Here is a 20,162-nt window from a genome sequence, read left to right on the forward strand (position 1 = left end):
TTATAACCCCTACATTTACCACAGCCCACCATTTTCATAAAAAACTTTTTTTTGGCTTATCTTTTTTTTCTTTTAATTTACTTAACTAATGTAACTCCCCCTTATTTACGTAAATGGAAGAGTGGGTTCAGCCCACCGCTTTCACTTAACTGTAACCCCTAAAAAAAAAAACATGTATATGTTTATCTCTTACATATTTATTATTTATTTATTATTATATTTTCTTTTTCTTTTTTGTTCAAGTGGGGTCCACTTAAAGAGAATGCCCCCTCTTTAACGTCTTTCTCTTCCTCTTACTTTATTAGTCTATATATATTCCTAAGTATATATTATGTAATTATTTCATACCTTATGAAATCTAGATCATGTATTTACTATGTAATTATTTCATACTTTATAAGATTCATCTCATGTATTAAATCTTATATCTAATATTACTTTCATTTTATTTTATATTACTAAAGTCTGGATCCATGTTGGGTCCAGTCTCATATACCTCGATCCATACACCTATTGAAATCAATTTGGATTTTGGATCTTAGGATCCAAATCCAATTTGGATTCTTTCGATATTCAGATTTAATTATCAAAATTTGACCCATATATATCTAATACATTTTTTTCTTTTATATCCTTTATTGAAATCTCGGATATTATCTTTGAACTAAATCCAGGTACTGGATCCGTTTCCCATAACTAGTGGATTTCAGATCTTTTTTGTATTAGACCAAGATCTGAATCCCAGTAGTTTTGAATCCACGAAATTAAATTTTTAAATTCCTTATAAACCTTAAGTTTACATTAACCTTTCACAAATTATTTTCAAAATATTTAAAAATTTTCTCAAAAATTTGTAGGTCTTACATTGTGGACAACCAGTTTATATATGATTTGTGAACTCTGTAAAAAATAAGAAATTTGCAAATATTTAAGTAGGATATTTTACATGTTCAGATGTTCAGTTTAAGTGGAGGTTCACAAATATATTTATACGAATTGGTGAAGTATATGCGAATAAGTAGTATATTTGTGATTTTAGTGATTTCAATCTAATAAGACGTGCGCTAATAAATTTATGTGAAGTTTGTATTATATATGCAAATTATGTAGCATATTTTCGATGTTAGGGGTTGCAGTTTCACTGAATGTTCGCATAAGGAAACGTGTGATGCTGAATTTAAGTGGGAGTTTGCACTAACTAACGAACGATATAATTTAAGCACAATAACCCGTTAATTCGCAATTGTGAAGGGTAAAAAGGTACTAACAAAGTTGGGTATTTATGATTTTAGACATCGAAAGAATAGCAAAAATTATAGGATATTTAGGAAATCATGTAAAAATTACCCATACAGTAAGATCATTTTCTGATAAATATTTATGAATTAAAATTAAAAAATACAAAGAAAAACAAATGGATCCAAACTGATCCTGGACTTGAGCATATCTTGTTTCTATCTTGCATCATATCTGAATGAGATGGAAATTACCAACTACCCCCAGGGTTGCCACTCCAACAAAACTTTCAATTACTACATCAACCTTCTTGACAACCCTCCCATGTTTAAAATTGAACCTCGACATTCCAAACAAGCAGTTGGTTTGAAGTGGAGTTATGCAGGTGCTTCTAAACGAGCACATGGATTTTCCAAAGTCGTGACAAACGAGGAATCCACTTTTGTATCTTTAATTACCTTTGAATATAGTTTCCAAACAGAGTCGAATGGTAAGATGTATAAGACTCATGGTCTGCCTCATTTCATAAGATGAAGTTGATAAGGCTTCATAAGAACCATTTGGAGTAGGCCATGTATCAGTATAACTAGAACTGTAGTGAGAACCAAATCCACTTGACTGGAGATCATTTTATATGATGGAGGAACCCTCGCCAAAGCAGGAAAACCCCAAGTGGGGCCCACAACCACCCTGCCTTACGTGGCTCATATATGAAAGTTGCAGACACACCTGTGCTCCAACGAGATTTGATCTGGGGTCTTCAACTCAACAACTTAACGACTTTATCTATCTGGGCATTGAGGTTAGCAACAACCTCAATGCAAGCCAATGGGTCGACCTCTCCCTCCTTAGATGCTTCTGAGATGGAATACAAGAATGTGCCCACAAATTGACCAACCTTTTATGCATGTGTTGCCTTAAATGTGAGCCACTTTGAAATTTGTAGTTGTTGTTTTTGCTGCTCATTGTTTTAGTGCAACTTTTTGTGTTTATGGTGCATTTTATGTGAAAAATGTCAAATACTCACATTTTTTGCTTTAGATGTGGTTCCCTCTCTATCTCACTTGTGAACAGTAAGTCATGTTTGCAAATGATCATAATAACCCAGTTCATAATTCTTCTTTTGTTATTATAATTTAATAGTCAAAGATGATGTGAGTGTAGAACCCCTTTGACAGAGTCTTTTCAATGTTCATATTGTATTAAATAAATTCAAAATTTTCTACAATAACAAGACAAACAATATTAAAAAAGCATTGTAAAAAACAAATAAATTATTTGCAAGGATGAGTAAGTCCCTTAATCAAACAGTGTTCTAACGACATGCTTATAATACAATCTATGCAACGTATAAAACAAACAAAGAACTGAAGGTAAGCAGGTTGGGGATCATTGATCGAGAAACAGTGTTTGATTCAATCATTAAAGATGTTGTTAAAGATGTGTTTACCAGAAAAAAATATCGCTGATGGTTAAGCCGTGATGAAGTGCCACCTATTAATAGTTGACAAAATAAGTCATCGGAGGGAAGAAGGTTGGGGATTACAAAGAACCCTAGCTTATGTGAAAATAGCCCTAGGATGTAGACAACGAGTTTATATATGATTTGTGAACTTTGTAAAAAATAAGCAATTCACATATATGTCATAAATTTACAAATATTTAAGTAGGATATTTGTGATGTTGAGATATTTAGTTTAAGTGGAAGTTCACAAATATATTTATACGAATTGGTGAAGTATATGCGAATAAGTAGGATATTTGTGATTTTAGTGGTTTCAGTCTAATTGAGTGTGCGCTCATAAATTTATGCGAAGTTCATATTATATATGCAAATTATGTAGCATATTTTTGATGTTAGGGGTTTCAGTTTCACTAAATGTTCGCAAATAAATTTATACGAGTTTGTGAAGTCTGCATAAAGAAACTTGTGATTCTGAAATTAAGTGTGAGTTTGCACTAACTGACGAGTGGTATAATTTAATCGCAATAACCCGCCAAATTGCAATTGTAAAGGGTAAAAAGGTCCTAATGAAGTTGGGTATTTACGATTTTAGACATTGAGAGAATAGCGAAAATTATAAGATTTTTAAGAAATTGCATTAAATTGTAAGATTTTAGACATACGAGGAATCCACTTTTGTATCTTTAATTACCTTTGAATATAGTTTCCAAACAGAGTCGAAAGGTAAGATGGATAATACTCTTGGTATGCCTCATTTCATAAGATGAAGTTGTTGAGGCTTCATAAGAACCATTTGGAGTACTCCATGTATCACGGTATAAATAAAATTGTAGTGAGATAACCAAATCTTCTTGACTGGAGATCATTTTTTATGATGGAGGAACCCTCGCCAAAGCAGGAAAACCCCTGGTGGGGCCACGCGACCAACCTATCTTGTGGCCCACATCTGAAACCTACAGACACAGTGCTCCAATGAGGTTTGATTTGAGGTCTTCAACTCAACAACTTAACAATCCCCAACCCTTATCGCACATCTCACTTGAAAACCATGCCTCATTTGGAAACTATGAAAGTGGGAGAGGGTGGTCTGTGTTCTCCCCTGAAGACGGTTGTTAGCTACATCACATGTTTGGGGGGTCTCAATAAGCACCACATATGTAAGCACATGGGGCTCGTATCCTCATATTTGTCAGCATCAGTTAGCGTCGGAGTCCGGTGCGGTTGCAAAGACTTAAGTACCCTTTCTTGCTATTCTCGCCATAAAACGACGGTTCGAAAAAATGACACAAATGTCCTCCATTCAAAAAAAGGGAAACGGCGGTTCAAAAAAAGGACAAAAATATCCTCCATCCAGAAAGTCGAGGATGATGTTAACTTTTCAAAGTCCAAACAGCGAAACAAACCTGAAACGCTCTCTCTTTCTTTTATGTTTGAACTTTCCGTCATCATCTTCTTCTTCTTCCTTCTCCGTAAAATACTGTATTAAGGGAGGCAAAGAGTCAGCCATCCAATGGTGATCGTCGTCCTCTTTCTGCTAGCAGTGGCCGGAATGCTGCCCCCGTTCAGCGTGCAACCGACTGCGGCGGCTCCTCCACCGCCTTCGAGGGACACCTAAAACGAAATCTTTCTCCAGTACACCTACAACAGAGTCTTTCAAAGTACAATCCGTCTACCTCTACATCGGCAATACTTCTGATCAGGGCTATGCCTTTCAGGCTGCTCAACACGGGCGTTCGCACCCTCAAGTCTTGGCGGGCATTCGTCGGGTTCTAACACCGCGAGGTCCTCATCTCAACCTTTGGCGTCGTGCTCTCCTATAGGACCCACCTCCCCGCTAAATCAATGGCAAATCGCTATGAGATTTTCGTAAATCGCTATATCGAGTAGAGATTTACAAAAATTGCGTAGAGAAAATAAATGGCAAATTGCTATGCGATTTTCGTAAATCGCTAAATCGAGTAGCGATTTACAAAAATCGCGTAGCAAAAAAAATGGAAAATCGCTAAATCGAGTAGCGATTTACGAGAATCGTGTAGCAAAAAAATGGAAAATCGCTAAATTGAGTAGCGATTTACGAAAATCGCGTAGCAAAAAAAATAGAAAATCACGGGAAAGGGTGTTACGAAAACCTCGAGCAAGAAACAACCGAAGGAAACATATGAGCGCCACGATCAAACAAAATACTTTATTGCTCTTTTCCATCGTTACAAGAGGGAAAGAAAAGAAAGAATTTATACAAGGCCCCCAAAAAAAATTTGTTCTAAGGGGCGCTGCCCCCCAGAGACCCCCCGCCAGGGGCGGCCCCCTGTGGACCCCCGCTCGCTGACTACGTAGCGTGACCCGTGCTAGGGGGAGCCCCCAGACCCCCCTCTTGTAAGGGCAAAAACTCTGAATCAGGCTTCACAATTCATCAAGTTGAACCATGCTACAGTATAGGATCGTCTGCTGGATCTGCATAGAGGCAGTGTGCAGGCCAGTCGGTGTTTGATGGAGCAGTGTAGGATTGTCTGCTAGATGTGCACAAAGGCAAAAAGAGAAGGGAGAGAGTGAGAGAGGGTTGATGTTCATGGCCTTCTTCAGGGGGGATTCCTTTCTCTGATAATCCTGCAGTGCAGGGACTGAGTCTTAAATAACCATCTTCGGGGTACTTAAGTTTTTACAACTGATCATTTTCTAGAATTGTCGTTTTATGACACCAATGGAGGAAATGGTACTTAAGTCTTTGCAATCGCACGCTAACTGATGCTGACAAACATGGAGATACGAGCCGCACGTGTTTACATACGTGGCGCTCATTGAGACCCTGAACACGCGATGTAGCTAACAGTCGTCGTCATGCTTTGTGAAAGTGGAGTCATCCCTTCAAAATTTTAAAAACCAATTTTAAAATTTTAAAAATAAATAAAAAACAAATTTTAAAAGGTTTGATAGGAAGCTTCCCAATTTAGGCATCCCTCCAAAATTTGTCCCGTTGCATCATTAGAACATCATCGTCATGGAAAAGTGAGAACCAAGCTGTCTACACAAGGCATATATCCCGCGCATGCTGGTGGCCCACACCAGGTCCAAGGGAACGGATACAAACCGGACACGCACTCAAGCAACACGAAAACAAAGAAGGGCAACCAACACCAAATCTTCGTTTTGGACCTACATGCCAACTACTCTTGTCCCAATACGAACCGTCCCGTTCCTTCCTTTGTTCCTCATTTCTCTCCAACTCCATCGTCACCGTCATAACCGTCATCGTATGCATCATTTCTTACTCCCTTATCATTGACTCTCTCTCTCCTTTTGTTCCTGCGCTCTTGAAGACCATCTTGCCATGATGAATTTTCCAGAAGCCCAACTTAATGCAACTCTCTTCCGTGCGTCAAGAATATCCATGGGTTCTGCAGATTTCAAGGCCCCTACTGACTTGTTCTTCTCTTACGATGGTTTTTTCTAGGCGTCCAATTTAATTCTTCTCCTTCTCATCAATCTCTGATATCACAGTATTTATTTTGGTCTGGTTTCTGTTTGTTGGCTCTCTTTCATTGCTGGTGATTTGGTTTCTGCAACTTGATGGATAAGAACGAAGATCAAGTGATTGTTGGTGTTCGATAGGAAGTCAGGGTAAGAGTTTGGATGGGGATTTTGAAGGGAGGGAATGAGGTGAAGCCTCTTCTCTTCAAGTTGGGTGTTGCTTTGGCTATATCCTTTGCAGGTTATCTGTACAGCCATCTCAGATTCAGGGTCCGTATCCAGCGGCCCCCTCCATCTACAGGTTCATTTTTCGCCTCTACAGCTTTTCATAGATCTCGTTAATTTTTCGATATTCTTTGCGTCTTGCCAAATTTTGGGTTATATCTATCCATACTTCCAATTCAGGTAAATCCCATGTTGATAGATCCAATGAAGGGCTTAAGGATGAACTTCAAGCTCTGCAGTCATCAGCGACTACGATTTCAGAACCTGTATGCTCTCTCACTCGTCTTCTTTGGTTCCTTGCTCCATTAAAACCCTACCTATTTACTTGGGTCTGATCAACCCTGTTAAGTAATCATTCATCCAATTTTCTGGTTATCTGAATAGCCATTAATTCATTCCACTGATAATTAGCTTAGCAGCAATTTGCCTTCTGTGGTTGACATTGCCCATGTTAAGTTTTGATGACAATTTTTATGAATGAATCGGATTCATCTGAGTGCTTCTCATTAGGGTGAGACTGTGAAGAAGGTTGATCCTGTTATCGAGTCATCTCCAAAGGGCAGCATGGGCGATGAAGATGGGTTCTTTTTACCGGAATTTAATGAATTGGTGTTGAAAGATTTCGGTACTGTGGGGATTTCTTTGCCCAAAGATGGGAATACTGAAGTGGTCTCTGATATTAAGAAAACAGGGGATCACGAGACAGCGATGGAAATAGAGATTAAGGGGCTGAGGAATCAGGTTTGTTTTCTTCAAGAGAGGGAGGGGAATTTGGAGATGCAGCTGCTGGAGTACTATGGACTGAAGGAGCATGACAATGCAGTCAGGGAACTCGAGAGCCGCCTTAAAATTAAGTCGACGGAGTCAAAGCTCTTCGAACTGAAGATTCAGTCTTTGCAAGCAAATAACCGGAGGCTTCAAGCACAGGTCTCAGATTACTCGAGAATAGCGACCGAGTTGGAATCTGTGAGAACAAAGATCAAGTTGCTGGAGGAGCAGAAGAAGAGCGAAAGCGAACTGGCCAAGATACAGCTAGCTGCTCTTCAACAGCGGGTTTCAACATTACAAGCCCTGGAAAGTGAATCCTGCAAGGGAGATGAAGAGGTTCACAAGAAACTTCACAAGTTGGTGGATTTGGAGAATGAAGCGGCAATTCTGAGGAAAACGAATGAGAGGCTACAACAGGAAAATTCAGAACTGGCAATGAAACTTGAGACTGTTGCTTCTACTCCAAATTCAGAAGTTCACGAGGTTGTCACTTTGCCTTGAAATTTTTCCATATTTTGAGCATCACATTTCTGATCTCCTTCTTTTTCTTTTGCAGTTCGAGGTTACGAGGAAGACTTTGGAAGAGGTTAATACGTTGAGAGAATCGAACAAGAAGTTAATGGAGGAGTTAGACAGGCTTCAGACCGATCATTGTGCCGATGTTGAGGAGTTGGTTTATCTTAGATGGATCAATGCATGCCTGAGATATGAGCTCAGAAACTTTCAGGCAGCACCAGGGAAAAATGCCGCTCGGGACCTTAGTAAGAGCTTGAGCCCCAAATCAGAGGAGAAGGCAAAGCATCTCATACTTGAGTATGCGGGTTCTGGTAGGGATGGAAAGGGTCTTCCTGACTTTGGTTCGGATTGTTACTCATCTCAATCATCGACTATTACAGAAACAGGAGAATTTGATGATTCAACTGTTGAGGTTCAATCTGCTAGGCATAGCAGTTCAAGTAAAAAAAATCTCTTCCGCAAGCTAAAGAGATTGGTACTGGGGAAGCACAGCCCTGCAATGAATAGAAATTCTGATACTTTCGGTAATTCTGAGTGGAGATCTGTTTCAAGAAGTTTTGGAGGCAAACTGATGGGTGCATACTCATGCGAAAGCTTCTCGACGTCTATAACTGCAGAGAGCAACTCTCTGGCCCATTTAACAGATTTCCGTTCAAAGTCCTTGCGGGCCGACACTTCAGTCATGGAAAGAATCACCCAGAAGAGTAGTGAATTAGTTAACTCTCGGAGCATGTCGAGGTCTTTATCAGACATTCCAAGAGGAAGACATCTAAGCATAGGATATGCTAGGGAAGAATACAAAGCTTCTGGGCAAGATAATTTCCTTGCTACAGGCTCGGGAGGTGAAATTCTCAGTGCCTATCATGCTATCGATTACAGGTTAGATGCTGACATGGGTGTCCTGAGATCTTCACAAGAAGAAAATGACCAAGACCATGAGAGCAAAGTAGACCCAGAAAAGCTCCAATTACTGAAGTTTGCAGAGGCTCTCAAAAGCTCCCGTAGGCACTGGAAAAAACACTGAAAGCCACGGTTTAGTTCTTCCTAATGTGTCCAGTCGCGGACTTCACAATTGTTCCAGCATCCTATCACAAGTAACTAACTGGTCTGAGGCTGTCATTGTCACCACTAAGAAGCGCCGAATAAACATGTGGAATGTATAGAATACGCAAAATAAGCTCTCCCTTTAAAATTTGGATACAGGTTCAATGCATGTTATGTGGGGTTACCAAACAGGAGAATATTGGATAGTTGAAAGATTGCAAATGTTCTAATTCTTGTAGCAAAACTTGTTCTCATGGAAAGTTGAAAAACCTCCAATGTATGTGTCATATTCGTGGTACCCTCTAAATTAACAATCAGTATCAGGGTCAATGCTGCTTAAAAGGCTAGAACACTACCATCTTGGAGATAAACAGCATGTTGGCAGGAGGGAAATGGTTTTTCTTTTGTGCCACAACCGAGGAAACAGTTAATTTTTTTTTTTTTTTAAAGCCCAGTCCTAGCCCAGCCCTGATTCCATATGAAATAGATTTTTATCCATTTTTTTAGCCCAATCCAGTCCTAGCCCAGCCCTGACTGCAGCAAATAGTTTGATTTGTCCATATGAAATAGATTTTTATTAATGATTGTAGCCATTTTTTATTCCATCTCAAAAAAAAAATTTTCGGGGCGCTGCCCCCGAACCCCCCCCCCCCCCCCACACACACACACACACACATGAATCCTAGCTACACCACTGCCCCCCACCAGTTACACAACATACCATTGGGTTTTGAACTTGCAACGTCCCAACACATGGTGACCTGCACTAACAGCTCCTACCAAACAAGCTGTTGGTAATAAAGCAATTCCTTTGCTGCAAGTAGGCTATGGTCTGGACTTATCTCAACTTAGGGAGTTGATAATCCTGGAGTTTGGGTTCAAATGGTACAAGTACCCACAATCCCTGGTTGTAGGGGATGAGAATTTCATTTTTGGCTTATTTATTCCATCGGTTAGGTGTGTTTGGCTAGCTGGAGGATTCTGGAACTAGCATTTCCAGAGAATAGAAAACCCAGTGTGAGTTGTCTCAAGCTGGAACTTGGGTCAGAAAACCTCAAACCTTTTGAACTCCCAACAAAAAAAACTGGGGTTCAAAATCCTGAATCCTTCGAAAAATGATCTCTCAACGTTTTAGGAATTCAATGACCTAGATTGGACTCCGTATGCTATGCATTCTTTCTCATGTCCTTTTTGCCATTGGTGCAAAAAAAAATAATCGGTTGATTGTATTCCTACTCAAGTTGGGGCATCCCATCCTCCAATACCAGTTTGTTTCTACTTCGTTTACATGGTTCACCCAGTTATGCTTCACATTTGAGCTCAGAAGTCCTCCTGAGGTCATAACTAGGCAGGGGTGCAACTGGCCTTGGTATACGCGACCTGAACTGGTGTCCCAAACCAATTAGACCTGACCCAACCCGATCTTGATAAACCTGTTGGTTCATGTTAGTTCTAAAAGCAGTCTTAGAAATGGGTTGGTTCTTGGGTGAAAAAAGACAAAAGTAGAGACCAGTCTGTTTAAAATCAAACCCAATTTATACCCAATCCATTAACTCATGCACATCTAAAATCTGAGTTATACACGGAAGCTAAATCAAATTATCTATGAACTCATGCAGATCTAAAATCTGAGTTACACACAAAGCTAAATCAAATTGGGTCAAGTCGGGTAAGGTCCAAATTTTAGACCCAACTAGAAATTGATCTATTTAAGAAGTTAGATGAGTCCATAATACCCAGATGTAGACCCAAACCCAAATCAAATTGGGATGGGTTCTGGTCTAATTTAAGACCAGATTCGAAAACAGGCTTTGCAAGCCCGAACCCGACCTGAAACAACCTGGTTTTGTCTTTTTTTAGGCCAGAGCAGGCCTCCAGTTGGTAAAACCCTCGAGGTGCCCCCATGTCCAGGAACTAAACCCTGTGGCAAGGATGCCCCCTCTGGGATTTGAGCTGTGGTCGGCCTATGTCACACTACAAACCACGGTTGCCCTCCCCTATCTTAGTTATCAGTGAATCCCCTCAACTAAATCTTAATGGATCTGTAATATGATTTGTTTTTTTGTGAAATTTTCAAAAAGGCACCTAATGTTTAAGCATTAATAAAAAAGTCATCTAAGTTTTAGAAAATTTTAAATACACACCTGAAAATATCTTGGTTAATTAAAAAGCCCCAGAGTTTATTATGTCAAGTTTCCTGTTAAATGTGATGTGAAATTACCATTTCACCCTCAACATCATATTAACAAAAAATGCACCTAAAAAGGAGGGAGGAGTCTTTGAAGGGCTACCTAGTAAATTAACTCTCTTAACTCATCTTGGGTTAGTGATAACCTAAGTTAAATGGATGGGAGTTTGTTTTTGAATAACTGTGTAAAAATTTAGGTGCTTTTTAAAATAAAAAATTCAGCAAATGCCCAAACTTTAGGTACGTTTTTCTAAATTTCCCTTTTCTTTTTTATTCACATCCCTAATATGGCTTTGCACCAGAATATATGGCCTAATAAGGTAGCACTTATCTTGATAGGAAAGCGTGTTAAAAGTAGGTTTGCTTGATTTGGTGAGGCCCATGAAAGAAGATTTCCAGTCTATAACCGAGAACCTGTACTTTCCATTGTAGGAAGAACCTTTAACCTATCGTTTTGGAAACCATTGTTGCTGGTTCCAAAAGTGAATAGTTGTGGTAACGGTGAGGATCTGTAAAAATTTGGCTTTTGACTGCCTCTTCTATTGGTCTTTTGTATATGTATGTTCATGCACAAATGCATTAAATCAGTAAGAGTTGTTACTTTATGATGGTTCCTTTTTTTTTTGTATGTGTCTCTTTAAATACACTCTTATTTCTTTCAGTATGGTTGACTAAGTATTTTGATTGTCAAATTTTGTAATACAAGAGAATTTGCTCCTCATTTTCCACCGTAACCCTTATGAAAATAAAAGCAAGTTATGACATTAAAATTAAATGGAAAGATCTAACATCATGCAGAACGAAGAGGGCCAAAAACCCCTTTTTTATTGCAATAATGAAAGAGGTACATAAAGTTGAAAGGGCTGCACATGAGAAGTGGTAGGCGGCGCTTATCTCAACCATCATGGAGCTAAGAATGGCAGTGGACCACGGTGGGTGTGGAGGACAAGGTCTTCATCCTTGCCCATCTCAAATTGATATCTTGTTTATGACAGTGGTGAGCTTATCATCTAGTTGCATTGAAGATGATGTATCTCAATCATTAGAAAGTTATGGAGAAGCGAACATCTGTACTAATGACGCACCTAAAGAAGTGAGCATGTGCACTAATGATGCACATGATAAGAAGGGTACAAGCATTGGATTCACTCTTGACTTGAATGTTTCAGCAGAAAAAATACAATTCGATAATGAGATAGACGATCATGACAGTACACTTGATAAAGGTGCAGACACTGGGAATGTACATGATAGTACACTTAACTTTGTTCCCGTAGAAGGAATACAGTTTAATAATGAGAAAGATGCATACAAATTTTATAATGAGAAAGATGCATACAAATTTTATAATGATTATGCCTTAAAACTTGGCTTCAGTGTTAGAAGGTATTTTTGGTCAAAATATGCACAAGGTGTCATGGTGAGAAAGACATATGTTTGTTCTAAGAAAGGTTGGAAAAATTCAAGTTGAATTCAACAAGGAGCAAGTCAGATTCAAGATGTGGTTGTTCAGCAAAAATGGTGTTAAGAAGACTTCTGAATAGAAAATATGTAGTTCGTACTTTAATCAGTGATCATAACCATGAATTAGCAGTTTCATTTATAACTCCTATGCTAAGGTCACATCGTAAAGTAACTAAAGCATATACTGCAATTGCTGAAATAGCTGATAGCACCGGCATTGCACCAAGGAAGATATACAATTTATGCACATATATAGATGGTGGTCGTGAGAATGTGTCATTCTCACCTATGGATCTAAGAAACCACTTAAGAAAGAAGATGACAGATAACATGAAGAATAGATAAATATATTCTTTGGTTGATTACTTATAGAAGAGATCAAGCAATGAACATGGTTTCTTTAGTGCAATGCAACTGGATGGAGATGGATATGCTGTGAATATGTTTTAGGCAGATTTAAAGTCAAGAGTAGATTATGAATGCTTCAATGATGTGTTTGTTTTCTATATGATAGTGAAGATTAATACTGAATAGTGGCCATTTGCGCAGTTTGTCAAAGTGAACCATCACTCACAGAGTTGTATATTAGGTGACACTTTTTTGTATGACCAGACAAAGAAAACCTTTGAGTGGTTGTTCAGAGTATTTACACAGGCAATGAATGGAAAGCATCCTGAAGTTGTACTTGCAGATGGTGATCATGCAATTGTCATTGCAGTGCCTCATGTATGGCCAGATGCACATCATCGTCTATGTTTGTGGCATAGCTTTCAAAATACAGCAAAAAATATAAGACACATATTTAATCAGAAGATAGGGTTTGATAGAAACTTTAAGATCGTAGACAAGATCACCTTTGTGTCTGATTAGGAGGAAATGATTCAGATATACGACCTTGAAGATTGTGTGTGGTTACAAAATTTATATGCAGACAAAGAGAAGTGGGCATTGGCATATGGAAGTCAATACTTTTGTGCAGGTATGATAAGCACACAAAAAGCTGAATCTATGCATGCCACACTGAATAAAACCTTGTATTCATGTTTAACAATGTTTTGCTTCATAGAACAATATGAATTATTTGTAGATGGTTTTAGACAGGATGACCTTAAACAAGATGTGAAATGCTTCAATACATGCCCTGTAACTTTAGGCATGAAAATATTGATGTGACCTGCGGATCTGTATACACTAACTGTATTTGAATGAATTAAGAAGGAAGTTATATAGGTAATGAATTGCAACATAGAAGGACGCGTGCAAACCAAGAATATGCATAAATACCATATTATATGGGAGTGCAAAGAGCATTCAAAAAAGCAAGAAGTACATCTTACGTATAATATTAAAAATGAAACAATTGAATGCACGTGCAAAATGTATGAATTCAAAGGTATTTTATATTGTCATGCATTAAAGGCACTTAATCAAGAGAAGATACGAGAAATACCTGGATCATATTTAATGTGAAGATGGATGAGACAAAGAAAGATTGAACTGCTGGATACAGATAATGTTAGTCAATCTGGTGTTGATGAGAAGTGCCACATAGCCTCCCGTTACCAATAATTATATAGGTCACTTATGCATGTTGCATATTTGGCATCGAAAAGTGAAAAAGCCTATGTATGCATGAGAAAAGTGTTAAGGAACTTACTTGAAAATGTGCAGTTAATTCACCATCAGTCTGTTGTAGCTCATGAAGACCAATCTAAGAAAATGGGAGCGAACAATGAAGGTGAAAATCATGCTTACCCTGACATGCATGAGAAGTTGCGCCAAAGCGTAAACATCATTTTCAATAAGTCAGGAGTCAACGTTGTAGATTATGATAAAAAAATTTACCTAGCAAAGAGTATCAAAAGGAAACTTGCCTCTGATCGCAGTTGTCGAAGGACAAAGGGTGCACTAGAATTAGTTGACAAGAAAAGGTTTAAGAAATAACCAACCTCTAAGCAAAAACAACCAAGCCCTTCATATGAACAGGTATGTAATACATTATATTGCTTCTCATGTAAATTGCATTACGTGTGGCTTATCAATATCTAACTTGTGTAATTTTCAACATGCAGTAATACCATACAGACATGCACTACAATGTTGGAACCTTCAATTCTCCTTGCCAAATTGAGTGGAACGATGTCATCAGTTTTACAAGTCTTTTGGTATGTAATCAATGTTGGGAGGATGTTTGCATTTCTTGTTAAACTTAATGTAGTGTCTTATATTGTTTTATTTCATGACAGACTTAGTTCAATTCAAAAGTAAGCAATGGAACACAGGAATCACGTGTGAATTCTTCAGCTACATAATTATATTTGATTATATTAACATGATAGAACATAACATTATATTAATATGATGCAACATAATAAACCTGCGTGATTTGTGAATTATGTAATTTGATGTAACTTAATAAATCTCTGTGATGATTGACTTGTGTAATTAAAATTGCATGGTAAAAATTATACTGTAAAAAATGTTGTAAATAGTGATCATTTCAAAATCGATCATTGTAATATATATCCTTCATATATATAAATTGTTGTCTCATTTAGCCTACAAAGCTACAGTTTTAATACCATTGGTAAGTCACCATTGTTCAGTGCTTATACCATTAGTAAAAATCGTTGTCTCATGTAGCCTTCACATGTACAAATCATTATAGATACAGAACACTTCTCTTCTTTCAGTGCAATTTTTATTTATGAATGCTAAATGTGTGATGATGATTTATATAAGAGGTGCTAACTAATATAGCATTTATCGACTTTTCCCATTTGGTAAATCGCTAGTATTAAATCGCTAGCGCTGACACGTTTGTGGTTGTAAACCATGCCGATGAGTTACATTTACTACCTGTGCATGATCGTTATTAAATCATTGTAGTTTAATTTTTATATCATTAGTAAATCGCCTTGGTAGTTTCCTATCGTGATTTACTAATAATATAAGAATGATGTCTATGTTATATAAATTGTTATACTATGTAGTCCTATGGCGATTTACTTGTTATATAAATCATTATACCATGTAGTGTCTTATCGTGATTTACACAATGACATCTATTTCGGTCACAACTGGATGAAAATCGCAATGTACATGAGTACAAATTGCGGTAAAAGTTAACCTTTTAAACACAACTTATATGAGCACAATTAGAAGTGCAATGTATAAAATTTATATTTGAATCGAGATAGATGTACATATTTTGTATTTGAATAAATATGAATGTACTCAGCAATATGTATACACAATCTATTACAAAATTTATATACAGTACAAATTCTATTTCAAATACCTGTACATCATATTACGCTTGGCGGGCTTGCATCGTTCATTGTTCTGTAAATAAATTGTATTATAAGTAAAAATTGTTGTCTCATCTAGCCTTCACATATACAAATCGTTGTACATATATTGTATTTGAATCATTGCGCAAAATATTGTTCTGTAAATAAACTGTATTAAAAGAAAAAATCATTGTCTCATCTAGCCTTCACATGTACAAATCATTGTAAATACAAAACACTTTTTTCCTTTCAACATGTTATATAAATCGTTATACCATATAGTGTCCTATAGTGATTTACATAATGACGTCTATGTCAAAGACAACGATTTGCCTTTGCTACAAATAATAGTTTAACTTATTGACGTGTATAGTAAAAGTGATTTATCATGTAGCCCATCGGCGCGATTTACAACCACATCAATTTACATAGTGTCTTGTGCAAAAGGATGGAAAACACATATCTTTCCATTATGAAAGTATATATCAGCATTCCTCTTGATATCAGTATTTATCAGCATTCCTCTTGAAATTGGGGTAACTGTTAAATTTTTATTTTAATCCAGAGAGATTTACATAATTTGTATACACAATCTTACAAAATTTGTATACACAGCCTACAAAATCTGTTACAAATCTCTGTACATCATATTACTCTAGTGGGGCTCGCGTCGTTTATTGCCTTCTAGGTATTCTTGCAGTCTAAGTTTTTTCTATTTCGCAATTAGAAACTCCATCAATTTTTTGCATAATTCTGTGCAGAATCCAATTATATCATCCTGCAACAAAAAGGTAATGTGAAACCAATATAGAAATTGAGTCCCCAATAATATAGGATAATAAAACATATTTAAGTGTAGATCATACAACATCGAAATTAGGTTTTTTTTCACTGTATATTGCTTCAATATAGTTCATTACAAATATGCCACAATTGACGTCATTATTTTGTAAAGGAGCATCGAGTGCGCAGTGAAACCTCCACTCGCTAATGTCGACACCCAAAACGTCTTTGAGGAATCCCACCTGTGGTTAATGCAGAAACAAGTAAATTTTCGGCCACCGTACAAGATACGATACACTTATAGATAGAAACTTACCAAATGCATAATGTCACATTCTATACCAGTGTAAAAGTCTAATGAGTTATAGTACCATAGTTGTTATTTTCGTAAATCCATCACGTATAAGACCCAATGCTTAGACGATCACCACAATGTAGGAATTAATATCCGCAAATTGATGATAAAATATCTTACAAATTGATATGAAAATTCCTATTGATAGAGTAGAAATTGATATTAAGAATCAATACACAAATCGATATTAAGAATCAAAACAATATCTTAAATCGATATAATATCTTATAAATCGATAGTAGAAATCGTGTTAGGACTATTATGCCTCACAAACCTTTGACAACATGTATCTTCACTTACCTTTTCACTTTACCAAAAGTCTCCACAGTGATCATCGTTACCCGAGTATTATAGTCCATCTTGAAATCAAGTGGCGTATGGCAGTTGGCGGACGAAACTTTGTTGAACAAAATAGTGATAATAGTAAGGTTAAAACACGAAGCAACAAGAGTAAATCAAAAAAGAAAATAAACATATAAGAGAACTGATATACCATGAAATAAGGGTTGATGACACGTCTAGTATTAGTTGTTGTGTTGCTTTGAATATATATGAAAAAATCGTATATAGTTCCTTTGCAACAAATATGCACGTATTAATATGCATACTCATGATATATGTAAATGTATAACTGATAGTGGTTTCATACGTACAATATTACTGATAGTGTTTTCTTCTGTAAATTCATCTCACAGTCGGTTGATGTTTTCTTGAAGCTCTTTGCTGAGTTTTCGGGCACCCTTTTTTGTGGTTGTTCCACTCACATTAGCAGAATATTCAATAAACAATCTATCGCATTATATTCCAATTCCTTTCTACAATACACAAAACAAATCAAATATATGACATAAAAAAATTTGAAGATACTTGTCATGAGGTTTATAAAATATACGCCTGATTCACCGTCGTTGGCCATGTAGCTATAGTCGTCTCCCTCCTCGCCATCGATACCCCCTTTACAATGAAGCATGTTATATGTTCAGTCCCCGAACACGTTGTTTATAAAGGAAACATCGGTTCGTTTGTTCCTTACTCATGAAGCAAAGCGAAACAACACCCTTCTGAACTTGTGCAATGTGTCATTAATTTATAAAAGAAATGTCATTTCACATCCCGCTCATTTTTAAAATCATGTGCAAAGTATATAATAAACAAATAAATTACATTGTGCATAAATTAAAAAATGTTGTTTCATTGGTAAATCGCTATAGAAAATAAAATATTGAGATAAGATCTTCATAATACAAATCATTTTTGCCTTATATGAGTCATTCTATAAATCGTTATATGACATATATTTCATAAAAACATAGCTCGTATAAGAACATCATTTTTGCATGTATTGATCCAAGCTAGTTCTGATATATAGATCTTGGAAAATTCATCCAATTATGCCTTAAGATCTGCTATAAAGTCATCGAGTAACATGTCAACTTGTGCTTTCAGATCTAGATAGTATGAAATGGTCCAAGCTAGTTGTGAGATATAGATCTTGGGAAATTAATCCAATTATGCCTGGAAATCTGCTATAAAGTCACCAAGTAACATGTCAACTTGTGCCTGGAGATCTTTTGTGTATACATCAATATATTCATGATACATATGCCATAGTCGTCATCCCTAAATCGATGCCCACAGGCATGAATGAAGGCTTGGTTGCCTATTGGTCATGCGAAGCCTTATATGTGCTCGATCTAAAATAAATGAGGAGACCACGACTATAGCATATTTGTCGTGAAGTATATCGAAGTTTACGCAGAATATAATGACCATAATCATTCTCAATCATTGTCGCCATACCAGAGTAAGCACAAATATTCTACATGATAGACAGAGGGTAATGTTGATGACCATCTATTTGATCTATTCCTACTGTGAGATCCTCTATCATTCGCAAACCATCATTCGCAGTTGAAAAAATATTTGCCTAATCTTCGATATACTTCATGACAATATGCTACAGTCGTGCAGGTCCATCAACTCTACCTGTAGAAACATATCGATGATGATGGGATCTCATACATTCTGTAACTTTGTCAACTCTTCCTCGAAGCTTTCTACACTAGCAAGCTGGATTTCATGCATACCTGAAATGCATTCGAAGCACATCACTATTTGGACGTGGGGGTGATGTTGATGATGATGTCTGTTTTCTTTGATGATGATAGTCATGTATTGTATCTAAGCCAAATCATTGGTCATGATGTATTGTAACTAAATACTCATATTTTTTTATAAATGAATATGGTTGTAATTCACGTTGATTTGTATTCATGAAGTTACCATGGCAACAATATTATTTGTTTGTCTTTGTGAATGATATCAATATATAATATCACGATTTACTCATATCGATTTGCAACCGTTACTAAAATATTGTTTTAGTATAAAACTTAAATCATTATCAAGTTGTAAATCGATTTATATTTATGAAGTTACCTTGATTTGTAAAGTCTAAACATCGTGTCGATTTGTTTATTGTTTTTCTTTTCTGCCTTTTATGAATCAGACATTGTGTAAATCGCGATATAACACATCGTTCACATAGACAAAGCTCGTAAAAGCAAATCGTGATTGAACAAATCATTTTCGCTTTATATCTGTGGCTGTATAAATCAAGATAGAACACTTCCTCTATAAAAAATAAATCGCGATCTATTATAGAAAAAATTATATAATTATAGAATGTTATGTTACAATAAAGAATTATAATTGATTGCAAGCCAATCGATATCAAGCAAATCACGATAGCACGTAGCCTTTATACGTACAAATCGTTTCATCCTTTTATCAATCATTATGTAAATCACAATAGGAAGACAAAGCTTGTAAAAGCAAATCATAATTTCCACAGTACACAACGCTAAACGCTTCTTCGATTTTTATTTATCAAGGCCGAACATTACAACGATTTATTCAGTGACACTGGTGTGTTATACTTATTAAAAAATATATACAATTATAAAATGTCACGTTACAAAAAAGAATTATAGAATTACAACAAAGAATTATAGAGTTACAATAAATAATTATCGGGATACAAAAATCACATAATGTTTATTCAGTGGCACTTGATGACTTAGATGAACTATGACATACAAATCGTCTCTTTTTTTTTTCTTTGTGAACTCTCTTTCCTCGGTGGCCTCTTGGTTTCCTCAATCTTATTAAAACCACTCGTAATCATCTTTACCAGTGTATCATATTGTGACTGCATTTGTCTCCCCAAATTCTGCACCTACTTCTATAACTCCTTATTCTCCCTCTCCAACATCTCTAACCTTGTGGCAGAGACTACCTTCTTCTTTGTGAGCTGTGTTGGCTCCTCATTTTGTACTACAACTGAGAGAATTAGCTGGA

General features: G+C 36.6%; 1 protein-coding gene across 1 annotated transcript; it reads left to right on the forward strand.

Moving 5' to 3' along the window:
- The first annotated feature begins 5,889 nt into the window (after window positions 1-5,889).
- LOC149829449 (protein CHUP1, chloroplastic-like) lies at window positions 5,890-8,978 on the forward strand. Its single transcript, XM_090015540.1, has 4 exons — window positions 5,890-6,467; window positions 6,572-6,657; window positions 6,902-7,642; window positions 7,716-8,978. The coding sequence occupies exons 1-4, from the start codon at window positions 6,329-6,331 to the stop codon at window positions 8,697-8,699; spliced, it is 1,950 nt and encodes a 649-aa protein (XP_089871666.1). The 5' UTR covers window positions 5,890-6,328; the 3' UTR covers window positions 8,700-8,978.
- Window positions 8,979-20,162: the final 11,184 nt, after the last annotated feature.

Source organism: Nuphar pumila, chromosome 8 (genome assembly GCF_984573655.1).
Source record: "Nuphar pumila chromosome 8, dmNupPumi1.hap1.1, whole genome shotgun sequence".
NCBI classification, from domain to species: domain Eukaryota; kingdom Viridiplantae; phylum Streptophyta; class Magnoliopsida; order Nymphaeales; family Nymphaeaceae; genus Nuphar; species Nuphar pumila.